Genomic DNA, 21301 nt, shown 5'->3' on the forward strand with positions numbered 1-21301 from the left:
AGTTCGGCTGAGCATCGTTCGCCTTCTCCGGGGACGCGAGGTCGAGCGCGTGGCTGAGGGACTCTTTGGAGACCGTGTGCCCGTCAGTCAGGGAGCTGGCGGGGAGGGGGCAGCGGTGAGCGCCGGCAGATGGGCGTCGGAGGACCGGACCCACCCGCCTGGCCCCGCCCCGCTGTGCTGTGCTGTGTGACTCTGGGCAAGCGCACCGCCCTCTCTGGGCTCAGTCCCCGTCCGTCCGTCCGGAAGAACACCCATGGCCTGGCCCTGCAGGATCGGGGGGGCCGGGCAGACTCCCCGCCCTTAACCGCCCCCCCTCCCCTCACGTCCGGGGGTTCTCGGGGTCCGAGCAGGCCCAGGGGGGCCGGGGGCCGGCCCTGGCTTCACCCACAGAGTGAGCGTGGGCCCTGGAGGCCTGGGGGGCCGCCCCAGGGGTGACGGGGCCTCCCAGCCTCTGCGGGCGAGCAGGCGGGGACCCGCAGGCGCTCAGCACGGGGCAGGGCTGCTCTGTGTCCGGGTGCGAGCAGCCCCCGGGAGCTGTGGGCTCCGGGGACCCCTGTCTGTCCGTCTCTCACGTTACCTGCTTCTCGCGTGCGGCCTGGCGCCTCGCAGGGGCCACGCGTGCAAACTAAGTTTGCAGACACACCTGGGCCCGCCGGGCGGCAGTCTGCTTAAGAACCTGGGGTGAGTGTTAGAGCAGAAGACACGGGAGGTTAGAAGGGAGAGGGGAGGGAGGGAGAAGGAGCTGCGGGGAGGGGGGGGGGGGGCCTGAGCCAGGAACTCGGAGAGCAGGGCCTGGCCGAGGGGCTTGGTGCTGCCCTGCTGTTGCTATGGAGACCGGCGGAGGGGATGCTGCGAGAGGGACTGGAAGGAGGACCAGGCCTGATTCTGGGGAGCACAAGGGGCCTGACCAGCACGGGGACAGAGCTGCCAAAGCGCCAGGCACGGGGCTCAGCCAGCCAGGGGCCCGAGGCGATGTGCACAGCGGGCTGCGGGCCTACTGTGAGCATCCGGGGCCTACTATGTCTGCGTCTGGCTGGCTGGTCGCAGGGCCACCCCAGGGCGGAAAGCCACCTGCTTTTGAAGTCAGCATCCGGGCAGCCACCCTCCAATTAGCAGAGGCCCTCGGGCTGTCATTCTGTCTCCTCCCCTTTCCTGCCTCACACAAGCCTGTCTTTAACCCACACATCCCTTCCCCCCGCCGCCCCCATCAGGAGGGACAGACAGCCGAAACCGGTGTGGCTCAGTGGAGGGTTTCAGGCTCGATTCCGGTCAAGGGCATGGACCTTGGTTGCAGGCACATCCCCAGTGGGGGGTGTGCAAGAGGCAGCTGATGGATGTTTCTAGCTCTCTATCCCTCTCCCTTCCTCTCTGTAAAAAATCAATAAAATATATATATATTTAATATTTATTTATTTATTTATTTATTTTTAAATATATTTTATTGATTTTGTCCAGAGAGGAAGGGAGAGAGATAGAGAGCTAGAAACATCCATGAGAGAGAGTTATCGATCACCTGCCTCCTGCACGCCCCCTACTGGGGATGTGCCCTCAACCAAGGTACATGCCCTTGGCCAGAATCGAACCCGGGACCCTCCAGTCCCCAAGCTGACGCTCTATCTCCATTGAGCCAAACCGGTTTTGGCAAAATATATATTTGAAAAAATGTTTTAAAGAAACAAAAACAAAAAACAAGGGACAGACAGCGCAGCTTCTCCAGGACCAAGCGAACAGACAGCCGCCCGAGGACCTCACCCGGACGAGACCCTTGCTGACGGGAAGACGGCTGCTGGAGCCCCTTCTCGGGGCGTCCGGCATCCCACCCTGGGCTCCGACACGGCCGCCGCCCCTCCCCTGCCTGCCCTCCAAGGCAGGCGGCCCCCGGCCCCCGGCTGTACACCCCGTGTGACAGGAACACCTCACCCCCCCCCCACGAGGCTCACGGGGTCTCCCCCAGCCTCTGCCGCGTGCAGGGCGGAGAGAAGGGCGTACGCCCCCTCCCAGGCCCCCACCCCCAGCCTCTCCCTCCAGGCCCTGCAGCAGGGTGCCACCCCGCACCCCGAGGCCCCTGCCCGGCCGGCCGCTGCCCACGCATCAGCACAGGCGCCACCGCTGGTGGCGTCCCCGTTCGCAGACCCTCTCGTGTCACTAACCGTCAGCTCCTCCTGCCGGCCCCGCGTCGGCCCCCCACTTTGCAGCTGGCCGGGAGCCGATTCCAGCGTGTCATCATTACAAGAGTTTCATCCGAAGGTGGGTGAAGCTTGGGGGACTCAACAAGGGCTGAGCCACCCATGTAATCACCTGTTAGAACGGCTATGGCACTTCCCCAAACCTGAATAGGATGGCTGTCTGCTGCCAGACAGCTCTGGGCCTCTCCACCTGCGTGTTACTGCCCCCTGTTGGGCAGACACCGGAACAGCTGTAGGCCATTCCCCCATCTGACAATGCTTCTGTATAAAACCCTACCCTCTGAAGGGTCTTATCTCCACCTTGCCTTAGGACAAATTGTGCTAATAAAAAGCAAGGGGTCCTGAGACAAGGAGAGAGCCTTTAGCTCCATTCGCCATTTCCAGCATGTCATCATTACAAGAGTTTCATCCAAAGCTTGGTGAAGCTTGGGGGTCTCAACAAGGACTGAACCACCCATGTAATTACCTGTTAGAATGGCTATGGCACTTCCCCCAAACCTGATTGTCTGCTGCCAGACAGCTCAGGGCATCTCCATCTGCGTGTTACTGCCCCCTGTTGGCCAGACACCGGAACAGCTGTAGGCCATTCCCCCATCTGACAATGCTTCTGTAGACCCTGCCCTCTGAAGGCTCTTATCTCCACCTTGCCTTAGGACACATCGTGTTAATAAAAAGCAAGGGGTCCTGAGGCAAGGAGAGAGTCTTCAGCTCCTTTAGCGGAAGCTCCTCTGACCCCCCCAATGCCTTTCAAAACTATCTTTCGTCCTTGGACTCCTTCTTGAATCTACGCACAGCTGCTTTCTCCAGATTTCCAAACCCTTTGTAAAGCTGGGACAAGAACCCCGGCAGCAGCCACCGGCTGGGATAGGAGATGGCCACGCTGGATGGCCATGCCCGTGGGGACTGCAGGTTCCCACGGAGGACCTGCCTCCGAGAGGGAGAGAGAGAGAGAGAGAGAGAGAGAGAGAGAGAGAGAGAGGCGCCTGTGTTTGGCGGCCGGCCCGAGTATCCTGAGGCCCGAGAGCCCTGGGGCCTCTCCCAGTCTCGCCGCTGTCCAGCGGGCACCTGGCCAGTACATCAGCTGGCAGGTGGGGTGTGACTCTAGTCACCTGGTCATGATCTGCCAGGGGGATGGGCCCAGGAGGGCCGCCTCTCGGGACACGGAGAGCCTCCTGAACAGAGGGCAGCGCCCGGAGGCAGGCAGGCAGGCAGGCGGTGGCCTGGGCATGAGTCCTCTCTGCCCCGAAGGACAGGGGACCAGGGACAATGGGGAAAGCAAGGGTAAATAAAAAGCAAGGGTCATGCCAGCACCGGTTTGGCTCAGTGGATAGAGCAGGTGACTCAGCCGCCAGAGCCAGCCCTGCCCACGGCCTGCCTCTCGCCCCAGTGCCCCGCTGTGTGCCCATCAGTCAGGGAGCTGGTGGGAGGGGGGAGACAGTGCCAGGGCCGGCCTCACCGCGGGCTGAAAGGTCCCGGGTTCGATTCCCGTCAAGGGCATGCACCTTGGTTGCGGGCACATCCCCAGTGGGGGGTGTGCAGGAGGCAGCTGGTCGATGATTCTCTCTCATTGATGTTTTTAACTCTCTATCCCTCTCTCTTCCTCTCTGTGAAAAATCAATACAATATATTTTTTTTTAAAAAAAGAAAAAGCAAGGGTCTTGAGACCAGGAGAATCTTTCGCTCCTTTAGCGGAAGCTCCTCTGACCCCCAGTGCCTTTCAACATTATCTTTCGTCCTTGGACTCCTTCTTGAATCTACGCACAGCCCCTCTCCAGATGGCCGAACCCTTTGTAAAGCTGGGACAAGAACCCCGGCAGCAGCCGCCGGCCGGTCGGGATAGGAGATGGCCACGCTGGACCAGGAGGCCGCCCTGCCCCCGCCGTCCCCTCCCCACTCGGCGCACACACCGGGAGCACCTCGCCTTCCCTGCATCCGCAGAACAACCCTCCCCGGCACTTGCCCCACAGCCCGAGGAGCAGGCACACACCGGCAGGGCCTGTTCGGGCGCACCCGCCGAGGGCGTGGGAGGCCAGGCGGCAGCCTGCACGCTCCCTCTCCCGGAGCCGGCTGTGGGGGATGGGCCTCTCCCTGCCACAGCTCTCCCACCCGAGGAGCCGACGCGAACCGCCGAAGAAGACAGAACCTTGCCAGCTGACAGATCCCCCCTTCCTCCAGTCGATGGACAGACGTAAACCCCACCTGCGGCCAGAGGTTCCTGAGCTCTGAACCACCCATCAGCACCTGACAGATCCTCCCTTCCTCCAGTCGATGGACAGACGTAAACCCCACCTGCGGCCAGACATTTCTGAGCTCAGAACCAGCCATCAGCACCTGCCAAACACCCTAAGCCCCCGATTCCTAAGCCCCTAGGTCCCTAACCATCAGTCAGCGCGCGCTGAGCGCCCTACGCCCCGCCCCCTCTCCTTCAAGGTGCGTGTACTCCGGCCCTCGCTCTCTTCCGCCCCCTCCGTGGAAGCAGCCGGCAGGGGTACCCTTCCCGCCAATCAAGCCTGTGTGTGTCCTGCCATCCGGGTCTCCGGCGACCTTCTCTGGTTAATCTATCACAAGCCTCCTCCAGCCCTCCTGGATTACCCCCCCCACACACACACACACACTCTTGCCCCGGGTCGCCCTGCTTTGGCCTTGGAAGGCTACCCGTGGCCGGGAAGCTCCCTGAGAGCGGGGCCCGGCCGGCCTGCCTCGCCTCTGCCCTCCGCCCCGAGCCATCGCCGGGGGGCGCCGAGGGGGAGCTCGGTCACATGGCCGGATCGAACCTTCTTCTCGAGCCCCCACGGCGAGGATGGGAACCCGTCTCCCATTTTATTTCTGGGGCCCTTCCTTCCCGCCTGACCCTCCACGGCCAGGCCACGGCTCTGTATGCAGTAGGCACCCAATGACTGCTCCCGTATGCAGTAGGCGCCCAATAAATGCTCCGTATGCAGTAGGCGCCCAATGACTGCTCCCGTATGCAGTAGGTGCCCAATAAGCGATCCGTATGCAGTAGGCGCCTAATAAGTGCTCCGTATGCAGTAGGCACCCAATGACTGCTCCCATATGCAGTAGGCACCCAATAAGTGCTCCCGTATGCAGTAGGCGCCCAATAAGTGCTCCGTATGCAGTAGGCGCCCAACAAGTGCTTTCTTGCCACAACGCACGGCACAGGGGCTCCCAAGGTGGACTGGCTGTGTGACGTGGGCACGTCCCAGCACCTCTCCAGGCCTCCGTGTGCTGCCTGCATCTACCGCGATTGTGGGGACCCAGCACCCGCAAAGACGCCCAGGGGAGAGTCAGGCCCCGGGGTCCCCGCGGACCCCCGCGGGCCTCTGGGAAATGCTCAGGGGAGAGGAGGAGGGGACGGGGGGAGGGCCCGGGGCCGCCCGGCCCGCGTCCTCGAGGGGCGGGTTCCTTACGCGGTCCTCAGGATGCAGCCGGCGCCCCTGAGCAGGAGCGCCTCCGGCATGGTCCTGGGGGGCGGGGGGCGGGGGGCTGCACCCCACGGGCCCGGGCGGGAGCCTCAGAGAGCTTTTCCTGGATCCCCCCGGGGCCGTGGCATCAGCTCCCGAGGCCCGGAGCCGCCCGGCCGCCCTGCAACAGAGACACAGCGTGAGTCACGCCCGCCCGCGTCACCTCCTCCCGCGGTGACTCCTGTCACTGCCTCCTCCTGAGCCCGCGGCCTCCCTGGGGGCGCGGCTGGGGCGCCCAGGTCTGCTCCCCGGGCCCCCTGCCCGCCAGGCCCCCACCCCACCCCGGGGCCAGCTCCCGCTCCTGCTTCTCTGCTTGGGGGCAGTTGCAGGGGGACCTGTCCCCGTCCCCCCCCAACTGGGGGTGCTGCCCCCACACCCCCGTCCTGAGGACGGAGCAGGGAGAAAGCACCCTCCCCTGGGCCCGGCCCTCGGAGGCAGGCGGCCAGGGCGTGTGAGATGCTGGCACGGGGACCCCAGCCCCCCCTTTCTCAGCCTGCGTGCCCTGTCGCCTCCGAGCCCAGCCCCGCCGGCCGGGGACCCCGCAGAGGCCTGGGGGGGGCCTGCTGGGGGGCCTGGCCGCCTGGCGCTCACCTCCCTCCGTGCGGCCAGCAGGCGTGGGGCTCAGCATCCCCTGTGCTCGCAGCTCCGGCTCCGAGTGTGGAGCCGCGGCCGTGCCGGTGCCAGGTGAGGAGCCGTGGGCTGGGCGAGCAGGAGGAGGAGGGGACCCAACCCAGGTGCCCGGGGCCCTGCCGGGGAGGTGTGGCTCGGGTACCTTTGACCCACCTGGCACGGCCCCGCTGCCCACCTGAGGGCCTTGCCCAAGAGGGACCTGCCGGGGCGGCTGGGAGGGGCGCTGGCTGCCCGCCCTGGCGGACTGTCTGCCACGGGGCCTCCGCCCGGAGCCGCCCCGGGAGCCGGGCCCCGGGAGCCGGGCCGGGAGCTGGCCCTTCTCCCTTTTCCTTACTAATTGCATCCTCGAACCCGCAACCTCAGCGGGGGCTCGGCGACCGTCCCGTCCCCCGGGGCGAGGCGGCAGCCCCGAGACCGGCTGCCGGCGGGGCCCAGGCCTCCGGGGCGGCTCTGAGACGGGGCACCCCCTGCCCCCAGATCGTAAAACTCAGCCAGCCGTGAGCCCCGCCCTCAGGAGCCCCTGCCATGGTAACTGCCACCCGGCCGCGCCCTTTGCCCCCGTGCGCCCCCACCCCTCTTCCTCCCACGCTGCAGGGCTGTGGCGGGAGACCTGCATCCTCGAAAACCAGGGGCCTGGCCGAAACCGGCGTGGCTCAGTGGGTAGAGCGTCGGCCTGCGGACGGAAGGGTCCCGGGTTCGATTCCGGTCAAGGGCATGTGCCTCGGTTGCGGGCACATCCCCAGGTGGGGGCGTGCAGGAGGTGGCTGATGGATGTTTCTATCTCATGGATGTTTCTAACTCTCTCTACCTCTCTCTTCCTCTCTGTAAACAATCAATAAAATGTATTTTAAAAAAACCACAAAAAAACCCAGGGGCCTGGGGCCAGGGCCGGGGCAGACAGGACACTGAGGGGGCAGGCCTGGGGGGGGGGGGGCGGGGTGACGTACGGGGCAGAGGGCGAAGCCAGGGTCCCGGGCGGGGCAGGGGGACCCTGTGGGAGGGACTCGGACCCCAGGCCGGGGTGACAGGCCCCGTGTGGCCCTCCCAGCCCGGGTCCCAGCTCAGGGGGCCTGGGTCCGGCAGAGGGAGAGGCCGGGCCCCGGACAGGAGGGCGGGCGGGTCCGTCGGGCCGGGAGGGGAGGCCGCAGCCCCGGGGCTTCCCTTGCTGGGCGGGGGCGGCGCCAGCTCCCTCTGACCCAGTTGGCAGTGCCCGGGCATCCCCCCTCCGCGTCCCGCAGCCCGGGACAGGCCGGGGCGGCCCCGGAAGCCGGGGGGGGGGGGGCGCCAGCAGCCGGGGGGGCCGCGGGGACGGCTCTGCCTCTGCTGGTGACCGTGTGCCCCTGCCCTTGCCCCCCATCCCTGCCCTCTACCTCCTGCCCTCTACCTTCTACCCCCTGCCCCTGCCCCCATCCCTGCCACCTGTCCCTGCCCCCTGCCCCGGCCCCTGCCTCTGCCCAGGGTCCCTGCCCCCTACCCCCTGTCCCTACCCCCTCCCCCTGTCCCTACCCCTGCTCCTGCCCCTCCCCCCTGCCCTCTGCCACCTGCCTTCTGCCCCTTACCTGCCCCCTGCCCTCCACCCTCTGCCCCCTGCCCCCTGCACTCTACCCCCTGCCCCCTGTCCCTGGCCACTGCCCTCTACCTTCTACCCCCTGCCCCCATCCCTGCCCTCCACCCCCTGCCCCTGCCCCCTGCCCCCTGCCCTCCACCCTCTGCCCTCCACCCCCTGCCCCGGGGGTCCCTGCCCCTGCCCCGGGGGTCCCTGCCTCTGCCCAGGGTCCCTGCCCCCTGCCCCCTGCCCTCCACCCCCTGCCCCGGGGGTCCCTGCCCCTGCCCCCTGCCCCCTGCCCTCCACCCCCTGCCCCTGCCCCCTGCCCCCTGCCCTCCACCCCCTGCCCCGGGGGTCCCTGCCCCTGCCCAGCCCAGTTTCCTCCGTACACCACAGACGGAGGGCTCCGTGCTCTTGGGCCGGGGCCGGGGCCGGGCTGGGCCGGGCTGCCCGGGGCTGGGACGGGCTGCCAGGCGCCCAGGCCGGGGGCGGGCAGACAGCAGCCGGACTGGTCGTGGTGATCGCGGCAGCTGCCAGCGCGGCCTGCGTGTCCCGTGTCACAGACGGGAGACTGAGGTGCAGAGTCCCTCTGGCTGGGAGCTGAGCTGCAGATCCAGGGGCGGGCAGTCTGTGCTCCGGCTCCCGGCGGCCCCCGGGGTCTCAGGGCCACTGAGCGGGGACGGGGGTGGCCCTGGAGGATTCCGATGGAGCTGAAACCCCCGTCCCCTCGCCATGCGGCGGCCGCCCGCACACCCAGCACCACGGAGCGCTCTCGTGTGTGTGCGTGTGCGTGTGTGTGTGCCTGTATGTGTGAGCGTGCGCACATGCCTGTGTATGTGTGTGTGTGCGTGCGTGTGTGTGTGCCCGCGCTTGTGTGTGAGTGTGCCTGTGTGTGCTTGTGTGCGCGTGTGCGAGTGTGTGTGCATGCTTGTGTGCGTGTGTGCGTGTGTGTGTGTGTGTGTGTGTATGTGTGCCGGTTCCGGGCCATCGGACCCGCATTGTAGCACATGCAGCTCCCTGTGCCAGGCGTGTCCCAGCGACAGGGACCCAAAGGGACCCACAGGGACCACAGGGACCCTCAGGGACCCACAGGGACCACAGAGACCCTCAGGGACCCTCAGGGACCACAGGGACCCTCAGGGACCCTCAGGGACCACAGGGACCCTCAGGGACCCACAGGGACCACAGGGACCACAGGGACCACAGGGACCCACAGGGACCACAGGGACCCACAGGGACTCACAGGGACCACAGGGACCACAGGGACCACAGGGACCACAGGGACCACAGAAACCCACAGGGACCACAGGGCCCACAGGGACCCTCAGGGACCCACAGGGACCACAGAAACCCACAGGGACCCTCAGGGGCCCACAGGGACCCACAGGGACCACAGGGACCACAGGGACCACAGAAACCCACAGGGACCACAGGGACCACAGGGACCCTCAGGGGCCCACAGGGACCCACAGGGACCACAGGGACCACAGGGACCACAGAAACCCACAGGGACCCACAGGGACCCTCAGGGACCACAGGGACCCACAGGGACCCACAGGGACCCACAGGGACCACAGGGACCCTCAGGGGCCCACAGGGACCCACAGGGACCACAGGGACCACAGGGACCCTCAGGGGCCCACAGGGACCCACAGGGACCACAGGGACCACAGGGACCCTCAGGGGCCCACAGGGACCCACAGGGACCACAGGGACCACAGGGACCACAGAAACCCACAGGGACCCACAGGGACCACAGGGACCACAGGGACCACAGGGACCCTCAGGGACCCTCAGGGACCACAGGGACCACAGGGACCCACAGGGACCACAGGGACCACGGGGACCCTCAGGGACCCACAGGGACCCACAGAGACCACAGGGACCACAGGGACCACAGAAACCCACAGGGACCCACAGGGACCACAGGGACCACAGGGACCACAGGGACCCTCAGGGACCCTCAGGGACCACAGGGACCACAGGGACCCACAGGGACCACAGGGACCACGGGGACCCTCAGGGACCCACAGGGACCCACAGGGACCACAGGGACCACAGGGACCACAGAAACCCACAGGGACCCACAGGGACCACAGGGACCACAGGGACCACAGGAACCACAGGGACCACGGGGACCCTCAGGGACCCACAGGGACCTACAGGGACCACACGGACCCACAGGGACCCACAGGGACCCACAGGGACCACAGGGACCACAGGGACCCTCAGGGGCCCACAGGGACCCACAGGGACTACAGGGACCACAGGGACCCTCAGGGGCCCACAGGGACCCACAGGGACCACAGGGACCACAGGGACCCTCAGGGGCCCACAGGGACCCACAGGGACCACAGGGACCACAGGGACCACAGGGACCCTCAGGGACCCTCAGGGACCACAGGGACCACAGGGACCCACAGGGACCACAGGGACCACGGGGACCCTCAGGGACCCACAGGGACCCACAGAGACCACAGGGACCACAGGGACCACAGAAACCCACAGGGACCCACAGGGACCACAGGGACCACAGGGACCACAGGGACCCTCAGGGACCCTCAGGGACCACAGGGACCACAGGGACCCACAGGGACCACAGGGACCACAGAAACCCACAGGGACCCACAGGGACCACAGGGACCACAGGGACCACAGGGACCACAGGGACCACGGGGACCCTCAGGGACCCACAGGGACCTACAGGGACCACACGGACCCACAGGGACCCACAGGGACCCACAGGGACCACAGGGACCACAGGGACCCTCAGGGACCCACAGGGACCCACAGGGACCCACAGGGACCTACAGGGACCACACGGACCCTCAGGGACCACAGGGACCCACAGTGACGGGGCCCCGGGCCCGGGTGCTCATGGCACCCTGGGTCCGCTCCTCACACACCGTCTGCCGTGAACAGTCCGGCCTCACCCCCCTGCTGAGGTCACAGGGGCGTCCCCTCCCCCAGGCAGAGGGGAGACAGGACCCTCCGTCCCCCTGCCCTCAGCCCCGCACAGCTGTTCTGTGGGGCACGGTCAGAGGAGCGGGCGCGGGGGGGGGGTACCCAGGTGGGAGCGGAGCCTCCCGGCTCCCGGCTCCTGGGTCCTGGCCTCCCGCCCCAAGGCCGCCCCCCATCGTCCCCACCGCTGACTCACCTCCCCGCCAGCTGCCCGGCTCTGCGGCCTCCGGCCGGCTCCCCTCGCTCCCCCTCTGCCCGCTGCCCGCACGCCTGGCCGCCCTCACCCGGCCCCACCGGCCCGGACAGCCGGTCCTAACGGGCACGGCCACTCCGGACAGCCGGCCCCTCAGGCCACACGGCGCCCGGCCTGCTGTCCTTCCGGGCCCCCGAGGCCCCTCCTCCACCCGCCCTGCCCCTGCCCACCCCTGCCCTTCAGCCTCAGCCTGCACGGCCCCTGCCCCTGCCCCTCAGCCCTGCACGGCCCCTGCCCCTGCCCCTCAGCCCTGCACGGCCCCTGCCCCTCAGCCTGCACGGCCCCTGCCCCTGCCCCTCAGCCCTGCACGGCCCCTGCCCCTGCCCCTCAGCCCTGCACGGCCCCTGCCCCTGCCCCTCAGCCTGCACGGCCCCTGCCCCTCAGCCTGCACGGCCCCTGCCCCTGCCCCTCAGCCCTGCACGGCCCCTGCCCCTGCCCCTCAGCCCTGCATGGCCCCTGCCCCTCAGCCTGCACGGCCCCTGCCCCTGCCCCTCAGCCCTGCATGGCCCCTGCCCCTCAGCCTGCACGGCCCCTGCCCCTGCCCCTCAGCCCTGCACGGCCCCTGCCCCTCAGCCTGCACGGCCCCTGCCCCTGCCCCTCAGCCCTGCACGGCCCCTGCCCCTCAGCCTGCACGGCCCCTGCCCCTGCCCCTCAGCCCTGCACGGCCCCTGCCCCTGCCCCTCAGCCCTGCACGGCCCCTGCCCCTCAGCCCTGCACGACCCCTGCCCCTCAGCCCTGCATGGCCCCTGCCCCTCAGCCTGCACGGCCCCTGCCCCTGCCCCTCAGCCCTGCATGGCCCCTGCCCCTCAGCCTGCACGGCCCCTGCCCCTCAGCCCTGCATGGCCCCTGCCCCTCAGCCCTGCACGGCCCCTGCCCCTCAGCCCTGCATGGCCCCTGCCCCTCAGCCTGCACGGCCCCTGCCCCTGCCCCTCAGCCCAGCACGGCCCCTGCCCCTCAGCCCTGCATGGCCCCTGCCCCTGCCCCTCAGCCCTGCACGGCCCCTGCCCCTGCCCCTCAGCCCTGCATGGCCCCTGCCCCTCAGCCTGCACGGCCCCTGCCCCTGCCCCTCAGCCCTGCACGGCCCCTGCCCCTGCCCCTCAGCCCGCACGGCCCCTGCCCCTCAGCCTGCACGGCCCCTGCCCCTCAGCCCTGCACTGCCCCTGCCCCTCAGCCCTGCATGGCCCCTGCCCCTCAGCCCTGCATGGCCCCTGCCCCTCAGCCCGCACGGCCCCCGCCCCTGCCCCTCAGCCCTGCACGGCCCCTGCCCCTGCCCCTCCCATTGCACAGATGAGGAGACTGAGGCTGAGCAGGCAGACCCTCCTCCCATGGACAGACGGAGCAGAGCCTCAGCCGGGGTCCAGCTGCTGCCCCCTCCCCAGCCTACCCCTCCTGGCACCCGGGGGCTCTGCCTCCTGTGGGTCTGACTGGGCCCTGACCTCCGGGCGCCCCGTGCCCGCCCACCGGCCGGCCAGGCTCTCCTTAGGGTGGCCGAGGCAGGGCCCTCACCACGGGCTCTGACCCCGCTCAGCCCCCCTGGCGGGCAGGGACCCCGAGAGCCAGCAGCCCCTGTGTCTCACGTCCCAGGCTGAGCCCGAGCTCACCTCCCACACCCCCAGCCCCTCCGCGGTGAGGGGGCCCCTCCCGCAGCCTCCCTCAGTGTGCCAGCTGCCGGGAGCCGAGCCTCGGGTCCGAGGCACGCTCACGCCCCCGACGCCTCTGCTCTGACCTTCCTGCCTGCCTCCCACCCACCCCGTCCGACAGAACAGCGGCCGCCACCACGCTGTGGCTCACAGCCCGGCCAGCCGCGTCCCCCTGTCCTCCGCACTCCGCCCTGCGCCCCCAGACCCCTGTCCTCCTCCGGATCTTTGCACCCTCGCCACGCTGCTCGCTCCGCCTGCTCGCCCTCTCTCGCCTCTCCCCTGCCAACGCCAGGACCCCCGGGCCTGTGTCCAGTGCCCGTCCTGGGCTCGGGGGCCGGGCCCGCCTGCTCCCTGCTCCCTGCTCCAGGCTGGGGAGCTCCAGCCTGGGCTAGGGTCCTACCTCTCAGGGTGCCCTCCTCACCCCGGACCTAGGCCGGCTTCCGGCTGCAGCTTTGCAGGACGATGCTAGCGCTCGGCCAGGCTGGCCGGTGGAGGAGGCGGCTGGGGGCGACCAGGCCAGCAGGGGGGGCCGTTAGGGGCGATCGGGCGGGCAGGCAGGCAGGCAGGTGAGCAGTTAGGAACCTGCAGCCCCGGACGGTGAGAGGAAGCACGTAGCCGATGGGAGAGGGTGCAGGCCGGGCTGCAGGGGAGGGGCCGTGGGGAGCCTGCACCGAGGCACACAGGCCCACGGGGAGTCGGGGAGCCCCGAGAGGGGGACGGGGACCAGCCAAGGTCACCCCGCACCCGAGCCAGACCCTCCGGCTCCCCCATCCCTCCGTCCTTGACTCCGCACGCCGGACCGGCCAAGGACGCTCTCTGAGATTAGAACATGCCTCCTCTTTCGGCCGCAGCCCCCACACGGAGCCGGAGCCGCACGGGGACCCCAGGCCAGGCAGAGGCGTGCACACAGACCAGCGCCCCGCATGGCACCGGGCTCACCCCACCCAGACCCCCCTCCCCGCCCGGAGACAGGCTCAGGGGGCAGGCAGGTGCCCAGGCCACACAGCACAGCTACAGCCCGACCCCACGCCCGTGCCCAGAGGCCGCGGCCCAGGTTACCTGGCCCCCGCGTTCCCCCGGGGGGTCCCCGCGCCCCGGTCCGGCCGGCGGTCCCCGGGGGCGGCCATGTCGTCGGGCATGCTGGGGTCCCGGGGGGCCGCGGCGTCCGGCTCCAGAGCTGCGTGGCGGTCGGTCGGCCGGCCGCACCACCTGCTGCGGGCGGGGGCTGGGCCTGGCGCGGGCCGGCCTGGAGTGGGCCGTGGGGGCGGGCCGCGGGCGGGGAGCCCCCGGAGTGGCCCGCCGAGCCCATTTCCTCTGCCTCGGGAGCTCACAAACTTTCCTTTCTGGGCGGTTTTGTTCCGTTTTTTGTTCCCGCGCCGGACACGGAGAATGTCAATGAGGCCAGTGTTCTTTCTGATGCAAATCTCTCTCCGCTCCCAGGGCCCGGCCAGCCCTCCCCATCGACCCGGCTCTCCCCCACCTCCCCCTGCAGCCCTGTCACCGCCCACCCTCCCCCTGCACCCTGCTCCCCCTCCCCCTGCAGCCCCACTGCCCCCTCACCATCCCCCTTCACCCTGCTCCCCCCTCCCCCTGCAGCCCCACTGCCCCCTCACCTTCCCCCTGCACCCTGCTCCCCCTCCCCCTGCAGCCCCACTGCCCCCTCACCTTCCCCCTGCACCCTGCTCCCCTTCACCCTGCAGCCCCACTGCCCCCTTACACTGCAGCCCTGCTCCCCCTCACCCTGCAGCCCTGCTCCCCCCACCCTCACCCTGCAGCCCTGCTCCCCCTCACCCTGCAGCCCTGCTCCCCCCCACCCTCACCCTGCAGCCCTGCTCCCCCTCACCCTGCAGCCCTGCTCCCCCCTACCCTCACCCTGCAGCCCTGCTCCCCCCACCCTCACCCTGCAGCCCTGCTCCCCCTCACCCTGCAGCCCTGCTCCCCCCACCCTCACCCTGCAGCCCTGCTCCCTCCCGACCCTCCCCCTGCACCCTGCTCCCCCACCTCCCCCTGCAGCCCTGCTCCCCCCTCACCCTCACCCTGCAGCCCTGCTCCCCCCTCACCCTGCAGCCCTGCTCCTCCTCACCCTGCAGCCCTGCTCCCCCCCACCCTCACTCTGCACCCTGCTCCCCCTCCGTCCCCCTCACCCTGCAGCGGTCCCTGGACGGGGCCCACCTCCCCCAGCCCCTGCAGGCGGCTGCCCTCCAGGAGACAGGCCAGCCCTGAGCGGTCAGGTGCAGAGCAGGGCCTGGAGCAGACCTGAGGCAGGAGACCCCGGGAGGGGCCTGCAGGCACAGGGAAGGCAGTGCTGGTGGCGGGTGTGCCGGCCCCAGACACACAGGGAGCCGGGAATCCCGCTCACACTGCCTGTCCTCGGTCCCTGGGCCTTCAAACCACAGGGCCTTGTCCTCACCAGCCGGCCCTCCCCTCCCTCCCCTCAGGGCCCCTCCCGCCGAGGTGCAGGCTCAGGGCAGCCGCGTCCTGGTGCAGACGCTCACTCCCGCCTCCGCCGCCACCTCGCAGGCCGCCGTCCCTCCGTCACGCCTTCGCCAGCGGATCTGTGAGGACCCAACGTCCACGTACGGCCACACCCCAGGCTCTGGCTGGGCCTGGTTTTGGGGGATGTGATTCCACCCAGAATAACTGTACACAGGAGGCAACGGCGGGGAGTCCCCCGTCTCTGAAAGGGGGGGTGAGGGGCTGCTGGGGGACAGGCTGCGGCTGGAACAGAGGGCCTTTCCCAGACAGCCGTGAGCCGCACTGTTCCCCCCCGAGGCTGGGCACCCTGCGGCCACAGGTGCCCTGTGTGGCGCATGCACATGTGTGTGTGTGTGTGTGTGTGTGTGTGTAGGTGTGTTGTGGTTTGTGCATGTTTGTGTGCTCGCCTACAATATGCAAATTAGCCTGCCATCTTTGTTGGGATTAATTTGCATACCTACACACGATTGGCTGGTGGGTGTCGTGGAGGTACGATCAATTTGCATCTTTGTCTTTTATTAGCACGTGTGTGTGTGTGTGTGTGTGTGTGTGTAGGTATGTGTGTGGTGCATGCATGTGTGTGGTGTGTGCATGTGTGTAGGTGTGTGCATGTGTGGTGCGTAAACGTGTGTGTCTCTGTGTGTGGTGCATGCACGTGTGTGGTGTGTGCATGTGTGTAGGTGTGTGCATGTGTGTGGTGTGTGCATGTGTGTAGGTGTGTGCATGTGTGTGGTGTGTGCATGTGTGTAGGTGTGTGCATGTGTGGTGCGTAAACGTGTGTGTCTCTGTGTGTGGTGCATGCACGTGTGTGTGTTTGTGGAACGTGCATGTGTGTATGTGTGTAAGTGTGTTGTGGTTTGTGCATGTTTGTGTGCTTGCCTGTGATATGCAAATTAACCTGCCATCTTTGTTGGGATTAATTTGCATACCCACACATGATTGGCTGGTGGGTGTTGTGAAGGTACGGTCAATTTGCATCTTTGTCTTTTATTAGCACGTGTGTTGGGCATGTGTAGGTGTACATGTGTGTGTGTAGGTGTGTGCGCGTGTGGTGCATAAACATGTGCATCTGTGTGTGGTGCATGCGCGTGTGTGTGTGTGTGTGTGTGTGTCCCAGGGGAGGGCTCCAGCCCTTGGCAGAGCCTCAGGTCTGTGGTGAGGGAGGAGGCCTGGGAAGAGAAGCTCAGGCTGCGAGTGACAGATCTGGTTCAGCGTCTGCCTCTCCTGTGTGTTTGTCTTTTTTGTTTTGTAGAAATGCCAGTTTTTGCCGAAACTGGTGTGGCTCAATGGATAGAGCGTCAGTCTGTGGACTGAAAAGTCCTGGGTTCAATTCCGGTCAAGAGCATGTACCTTGGTTGCGGGCACATCCCTGGTGGGGGGTGTGCAGGAGTCAGCTGGTCGATGTTTCTCTGTCATTGATGTTTCTAGCTCTCTATCCCTCTTTCTTTCTCTCTGTGAAAAAATCAATAAAATATATATATATATATATATATATATATATATATATATATATATATTTTTTTTTTTTTTTTTTTTAAAGAACTGCCAGTTTTTGTCAGTGTTTGAATATATAGTAGATCCTCTGGTCACGTGGGGGATCTGTTCCTGCCTCGCGACGTGACGCGATTTTCGCCATCAGTGGGAACCCACCTACGTAAGCACCTTCGTCACTCACAGGAGCACAGACACAGCAGTGATGAGGCGAAACAGTAAAACAGTTTAAAAGACAGGTAATTCCTGACCTTTACTTGTGGTAAATAAATAATGAAAGAAAAAAAAAACATGAAGCACATGTGTACAGGCATCAAAATGATGGAACTTTTTTTTTTTTTTTGTAAAAATACTAGAGGCCCGATGATGAAGATCTGTGCAGGAATGGACCTTCCTTCCCCTGGCTGCCAGCTCAGAGCTGCCTTTTCGCCTTCCCACGCCACCCCGAGGCCCGGAGCAGCTGGGGCAGTGCTGAGCACCCCCAGTGCCTGCGTATGCAAATTAGCCCACCATCTTTGTTGGGCTAATTTGCATATCCACCCATGATTGGCTGGTGGGTGTCGTGGAGGGACAGTCAATTTGCATCTTTCTCTTTTATTAGCGTAGATGGGAGATGGCCATGTAACCATGAAAGAACATACATCTGGTCCGACGTAACCCGAGGACTGCCTGTATTTTTCTAAAATGTATTTTATTGATTTTTTTACAGAGAGAGAGAGAGGGAGAGGGATAGAGAGTTAGAAACATCGATGAGAGAGAATCATGGATCAGCTGCCTCCTGCACACCCCTCACTGGGGATGTGCCCGCAACCAAGGTACATGCCCCTGACCGGAATCGAACCCGGGACCTTTCAGTCCGCAGGCCGAAGCTCTATCCACTGAGCCAAACCGGTTTCGGCTGCATCCTTCTCTTTCATTAGCGTAGATGGAAGAAGGCGACGTAACCACGAAACAACATATATCCAGTGCAATGTAACCCAAGGACTGCCTGCATTTTTACTGATTTCAAAGAGGAAAGGAGAGGGAGAGAGAGAGAGAGAGACATCAATGATGAGAGGGAATCACGGATCCGCTGCCTCCCCCACACCCCCACCGGGGATGGAGCCCGCCACTCAGGCATGTGCCCTTGACGGGACTAGAACCCGGAACCCTTCAGCCCGCAGGCCAGCGCTCTAGCCACTGAGCCACCCAGCCAGGGCTCTGCTGGGTGCCTGCCGGCTGCCTGGGCGAGGGCCTCTGCCTCTCCTGAGGTCGCGGGCGTCCTCGGGGACCGCGCTGGGTGGGGTGGGGCCCTGGTTTTCGGTACTGGCCTGCCTCCGTCTGTCCTCCCCCGCAGGCCACGTGCCCTCCGTGGCTCCCGGGACGTGGAGTGAGGCCTCCCAGGAGCGCCGGCCCGGGCCTGTGGGTGGCGGGGCCATGCCGAGCCTGTTTTTCCTCCCCTGGAGATTAGACAGGAGAGGAGCAGAGGCGGGTGAGCAGGGAAGGGAGAGAGAGGGCTGTGAGGGGGGGGGGGGGCAGGGCCGAGGTGTCCTTGAACCGGAGGGGAGGGGCTGGAGGGACAGGGTGTGCTGAGGATGAGCCCTCTTTTCTTCCCTCCTTCCCTCCCTCCCTCCCTCTCTCCCTCCCTCCCTCTCTCCCTCCCCCTTTCCCTCCCTCCCTCCCTCCCTCTCTCCCTTCCCCTCCCTCCCTCCCTCCCTCCCTCTCTCCCTCCCCCTTTCCCTCCCTCCCTCCCTCCCTCTCTCCCTTCCTCTCTCCCCCTCCCACCCTCCCTCCCTCCCACCCTCCCTCCCTCCCCCTCTCCCCCTCTCCCTCCCTCCCTTCCTCCCTCCCTCCCTCCCTCCCTCCCCCTCTCCCTCCCTTCCTCCCTCCCTCCCTCTCCCTCCCTCCCTCCCTCCCTCCCTCCCTCCTTCCCTCTCCCTCCCTCCCTCCCTCCTTCCCTCTCCCTCCCTCCCTCCCTCCCTCCTTCCCTTTCTCTCCCCCTCTCCTCCTTCCCTCCCTCCCTCCCTCCCTCCCTCCCTCCTTCCCTCCCTCCCTCCTTCCCTCCAGCGGCCCAGGCCCCCAGTGACCACCCTGAGCCCTTGGGGTCTTGGGTCCCCTGTGCAGGGAGAAGGCCTGAGCCTGGCACACCCCCCCCCCGGCCTGCCAAACCGGCCAGAGGCGCCCTGCCCCTTCCGTGGGCAGCTGGCCTCGGAGCCCGGTCCCCGTGCCTCCTGCCCCCTCACCGGCCACACCGGCTGCGCCTGCTCGTCCGTGTGGGCTGTCCCTCGGCCCGGGAGGCACCGTCCCCATCCATCAGCCACTCTCCTTCACCCGACATCCCTCCTCCGCCCGAGCCCCCCTCCTCCCCGACCACCCACGTACTCCGCGGACAGCGGTCGGAGGAGCGACCGGGACCGGCCAGGGTCCCCGGCTCAGCCGTGAGCCCGGCCCCGGGCGCGGTCGGCAGCTGCTTCTGGAGGCGGCTCCGGGCGTCTGCGAGCAGAAAGGGCTCCGTGTGGCGGGGAGTGGGGACCAGACGACCATTCGACCCGCACACAGGCCGCTGGGTTCATGATGGGGTCACAGGACTGGATACTGTCCTGGAATGTCCTTAGAAGGCTCTGTCATTGGCCGAAACCGGTGTGGCTCAGTGGATAGAGCGTCAGCCTGCGGGCTGAAGGGTCCCGGGTTCGATTCCGGTCAAGGGCATGGACCTCGGTTGCGGGCACATCCCCAGTGGGGGGCGTGCAGGAGGCAGCTGATCGATGTTTCTCTTTCATCGATGTTTCTAACTATCTCTCTCCCTTCCTCTCCGTAAAAAATCAATTAAAAAAATTAAATTAAATTAAAATATATATATATTTTTTTATTTATTTTTATTTTTTTAAAGAAGGCTCTGTCATTGTTCAGGTAACAGAGTAAAAAACGCCAGAGTCCTTTCTCTTTCAAATGGAAGCGGGAAAGACGGGGATGGAAGAAACTATTCAAACTTTTTAAAGAAACGAGTGGTAGAGCGAACCCTTATCTGTAAGTTTTGAATTTGCATTGTTTCTTCCCATGTACATTTTTTCCCTACAAATAGTGTGGTGTGTGTGTGTGTGTGTGTGTGTGTGTGTTGGGGGATAAAGGAAAGCAGAATGTCTTATCATAATTTCGCTTCAGCAGCTATGGGACAAATGAAAAGTCCTAAACTCTGGTGCAAACAAACAAACAAAAAAAAGACAGAGCCTCTGTGCTTAGCAGAAGGCGTCCTCTCTCGGGCCCCCACCCACGGGGAAGGACACCCACGGGGAGAGGCCACCCACGGGGGAGAGGCCACCCACGGGGGAGAGACCACCCACGGGGGAAGGACACCCAACATAGCAAGGCCTTGCTCGCACCCGGGCTCCAATCTGACCATCAGAACCAGTTTTCCGGTCCATCTCTGAGCTCCCTTCACGCCTTTGCCTGCATCTGCCTCTCGGACTGGACATCACTTATATATATATATATATATATATATATATATATATATATATATATATATATATATATAATATATATATAATGTATTTTATTGATTGTTTACAGAGAGGAAGGGAGAGGGATAGAGAGGTAGAAACATCGATGAGAGAGAAACATCCATCAGCTGCCTCCTGCATGCCCTCCACTGGGGACGTGCCCACAACCGAGGTCCATGCCCCTGACCGGAATCGAACCTGGGACCTTTCAGTCCGCAGACCGACGCTCTAGCCATTGAGCCACACTGGTTTCGGCTGGAGGTCATTTAATCGTCACTTACGACGCCCTTTTAAATATTTTAAAATCAAGCCAAAACCAGATTGGCTCAGTGGATAGAGTGCCGGCCTGCAGACTGAAAGGTCCCAGGTTCGATTCCGGTCAAGGGCATGGACCGTGGTTGCAGGCACATTCTCGGTGGGGGGAGTGCAAGAGGCAGCTGATGGATGATTCTCTCTCATCGATGTTTCTGACTCTCTATCCCTCTCCCTTCCTCTCTGTAAAAAAATCAATAAAATATATTTTTAAAAATGAATTAAAAAAAAGAAAAAAGAAATAAAGAAGGTAAAAGAAGGTACATGTTATTCACGGGAAGGGCTGACAGGGCGGGAGGTGAGCGGCCGCTCCCACCCTCGCCTGACAAGGAGGCCGCGAGATGCTGGAAACCGGGTGGCGAGAGGGGAGCGGGTGTGACCATCCTGTTCACGCACAGGCGCAGAGAACAGAAGCGAGGGCAGAGGGCAGAGGGCAGGGAGGGAGGGAGCGAGTGTGACGGGCAGGCCGAGCTACATCACTGCACACAGCGAGGCATAGGGCTGGTCTATGGGACCTGAGATCAGCTGGTCTATGGGTTCTAAAACTGGGGGACCCTTGCTGAAACCGGTGTGGCCCAGTGGGTAGAGCGCCGGCCTGCGGACTGAAAGGTCCCAGGTTCGATTCCGGTCAAGGGCATGGACCTTGGTTGCAGGCACATCCCCAGTAGAGGGCGTGCAGGAGGCAGCTGATGGATGTTTCTCTCTCATCGATGTTTCTTTTTCTTTCTTTCTTTTTTTTTTTTTTTTTTTAAATATTTTATTGGTTTTTTATAGAGAGCTAGAAACATCGATGAGAGAGAAACATCGACCAGTTGCCTCTTGCACACCCCCTACCGGGGATGTGCCCGCAACCAACGTATATAA

The 21301-nt window shown here is 65.0% G+C and overlaps 1 protein-coding gene across 2 annotated transcripts in view; it reads right to left on the bottom strand.

The window, feature by feature from the left end:
- ACSBG1 (acyl-CoA synthetase bubblegum family member 1) overlaps positions 1-13865 on the bottom strand; it is a 38643-nt gene extending 24778 nt beyond the window's left edge. The window contains exons 1-3 of one of the 2 annotated variants that reach the window (XM_084869111.1): positions 5597-5665; positions 578-676; positions 1-95 (exon numbers count right to left, since the gene is read on the bottom strand). The exon at positions 1-95 is cut by the window's left edge and continues 30 nt beyond it. In XM_084869111.1, coding sequence (XP_084725237.1) covers positions 1-95; positions 578-676; positions 5597-5646 — 244 coding nt within the window. In that variant the 5' untranslated portion in view covers positions 5647-5665. Of the gene's footprint in view, positions 96-577; positions 677-5596; positions 5666-13739 lie in introns of those variants that run through there. The other variant, XM_084869112.1, reaches the window with a different exon arrangement.
- Positions 13866-21301: the final 7436 nt, after the last annotated feature.

This window comes from Pipistrellus hanaki, assembly GCF_964339955.1.
Source record: "Pipistrellus hanaki genome assembly, chromosome: 21".
Taxonomy (NCBI): Eukaryota; Metazoa; Chordata; class Mammalia; order Chiroptera; family Vespertilionidae; genus Pipistrellus; species Pipistrellus hanaki.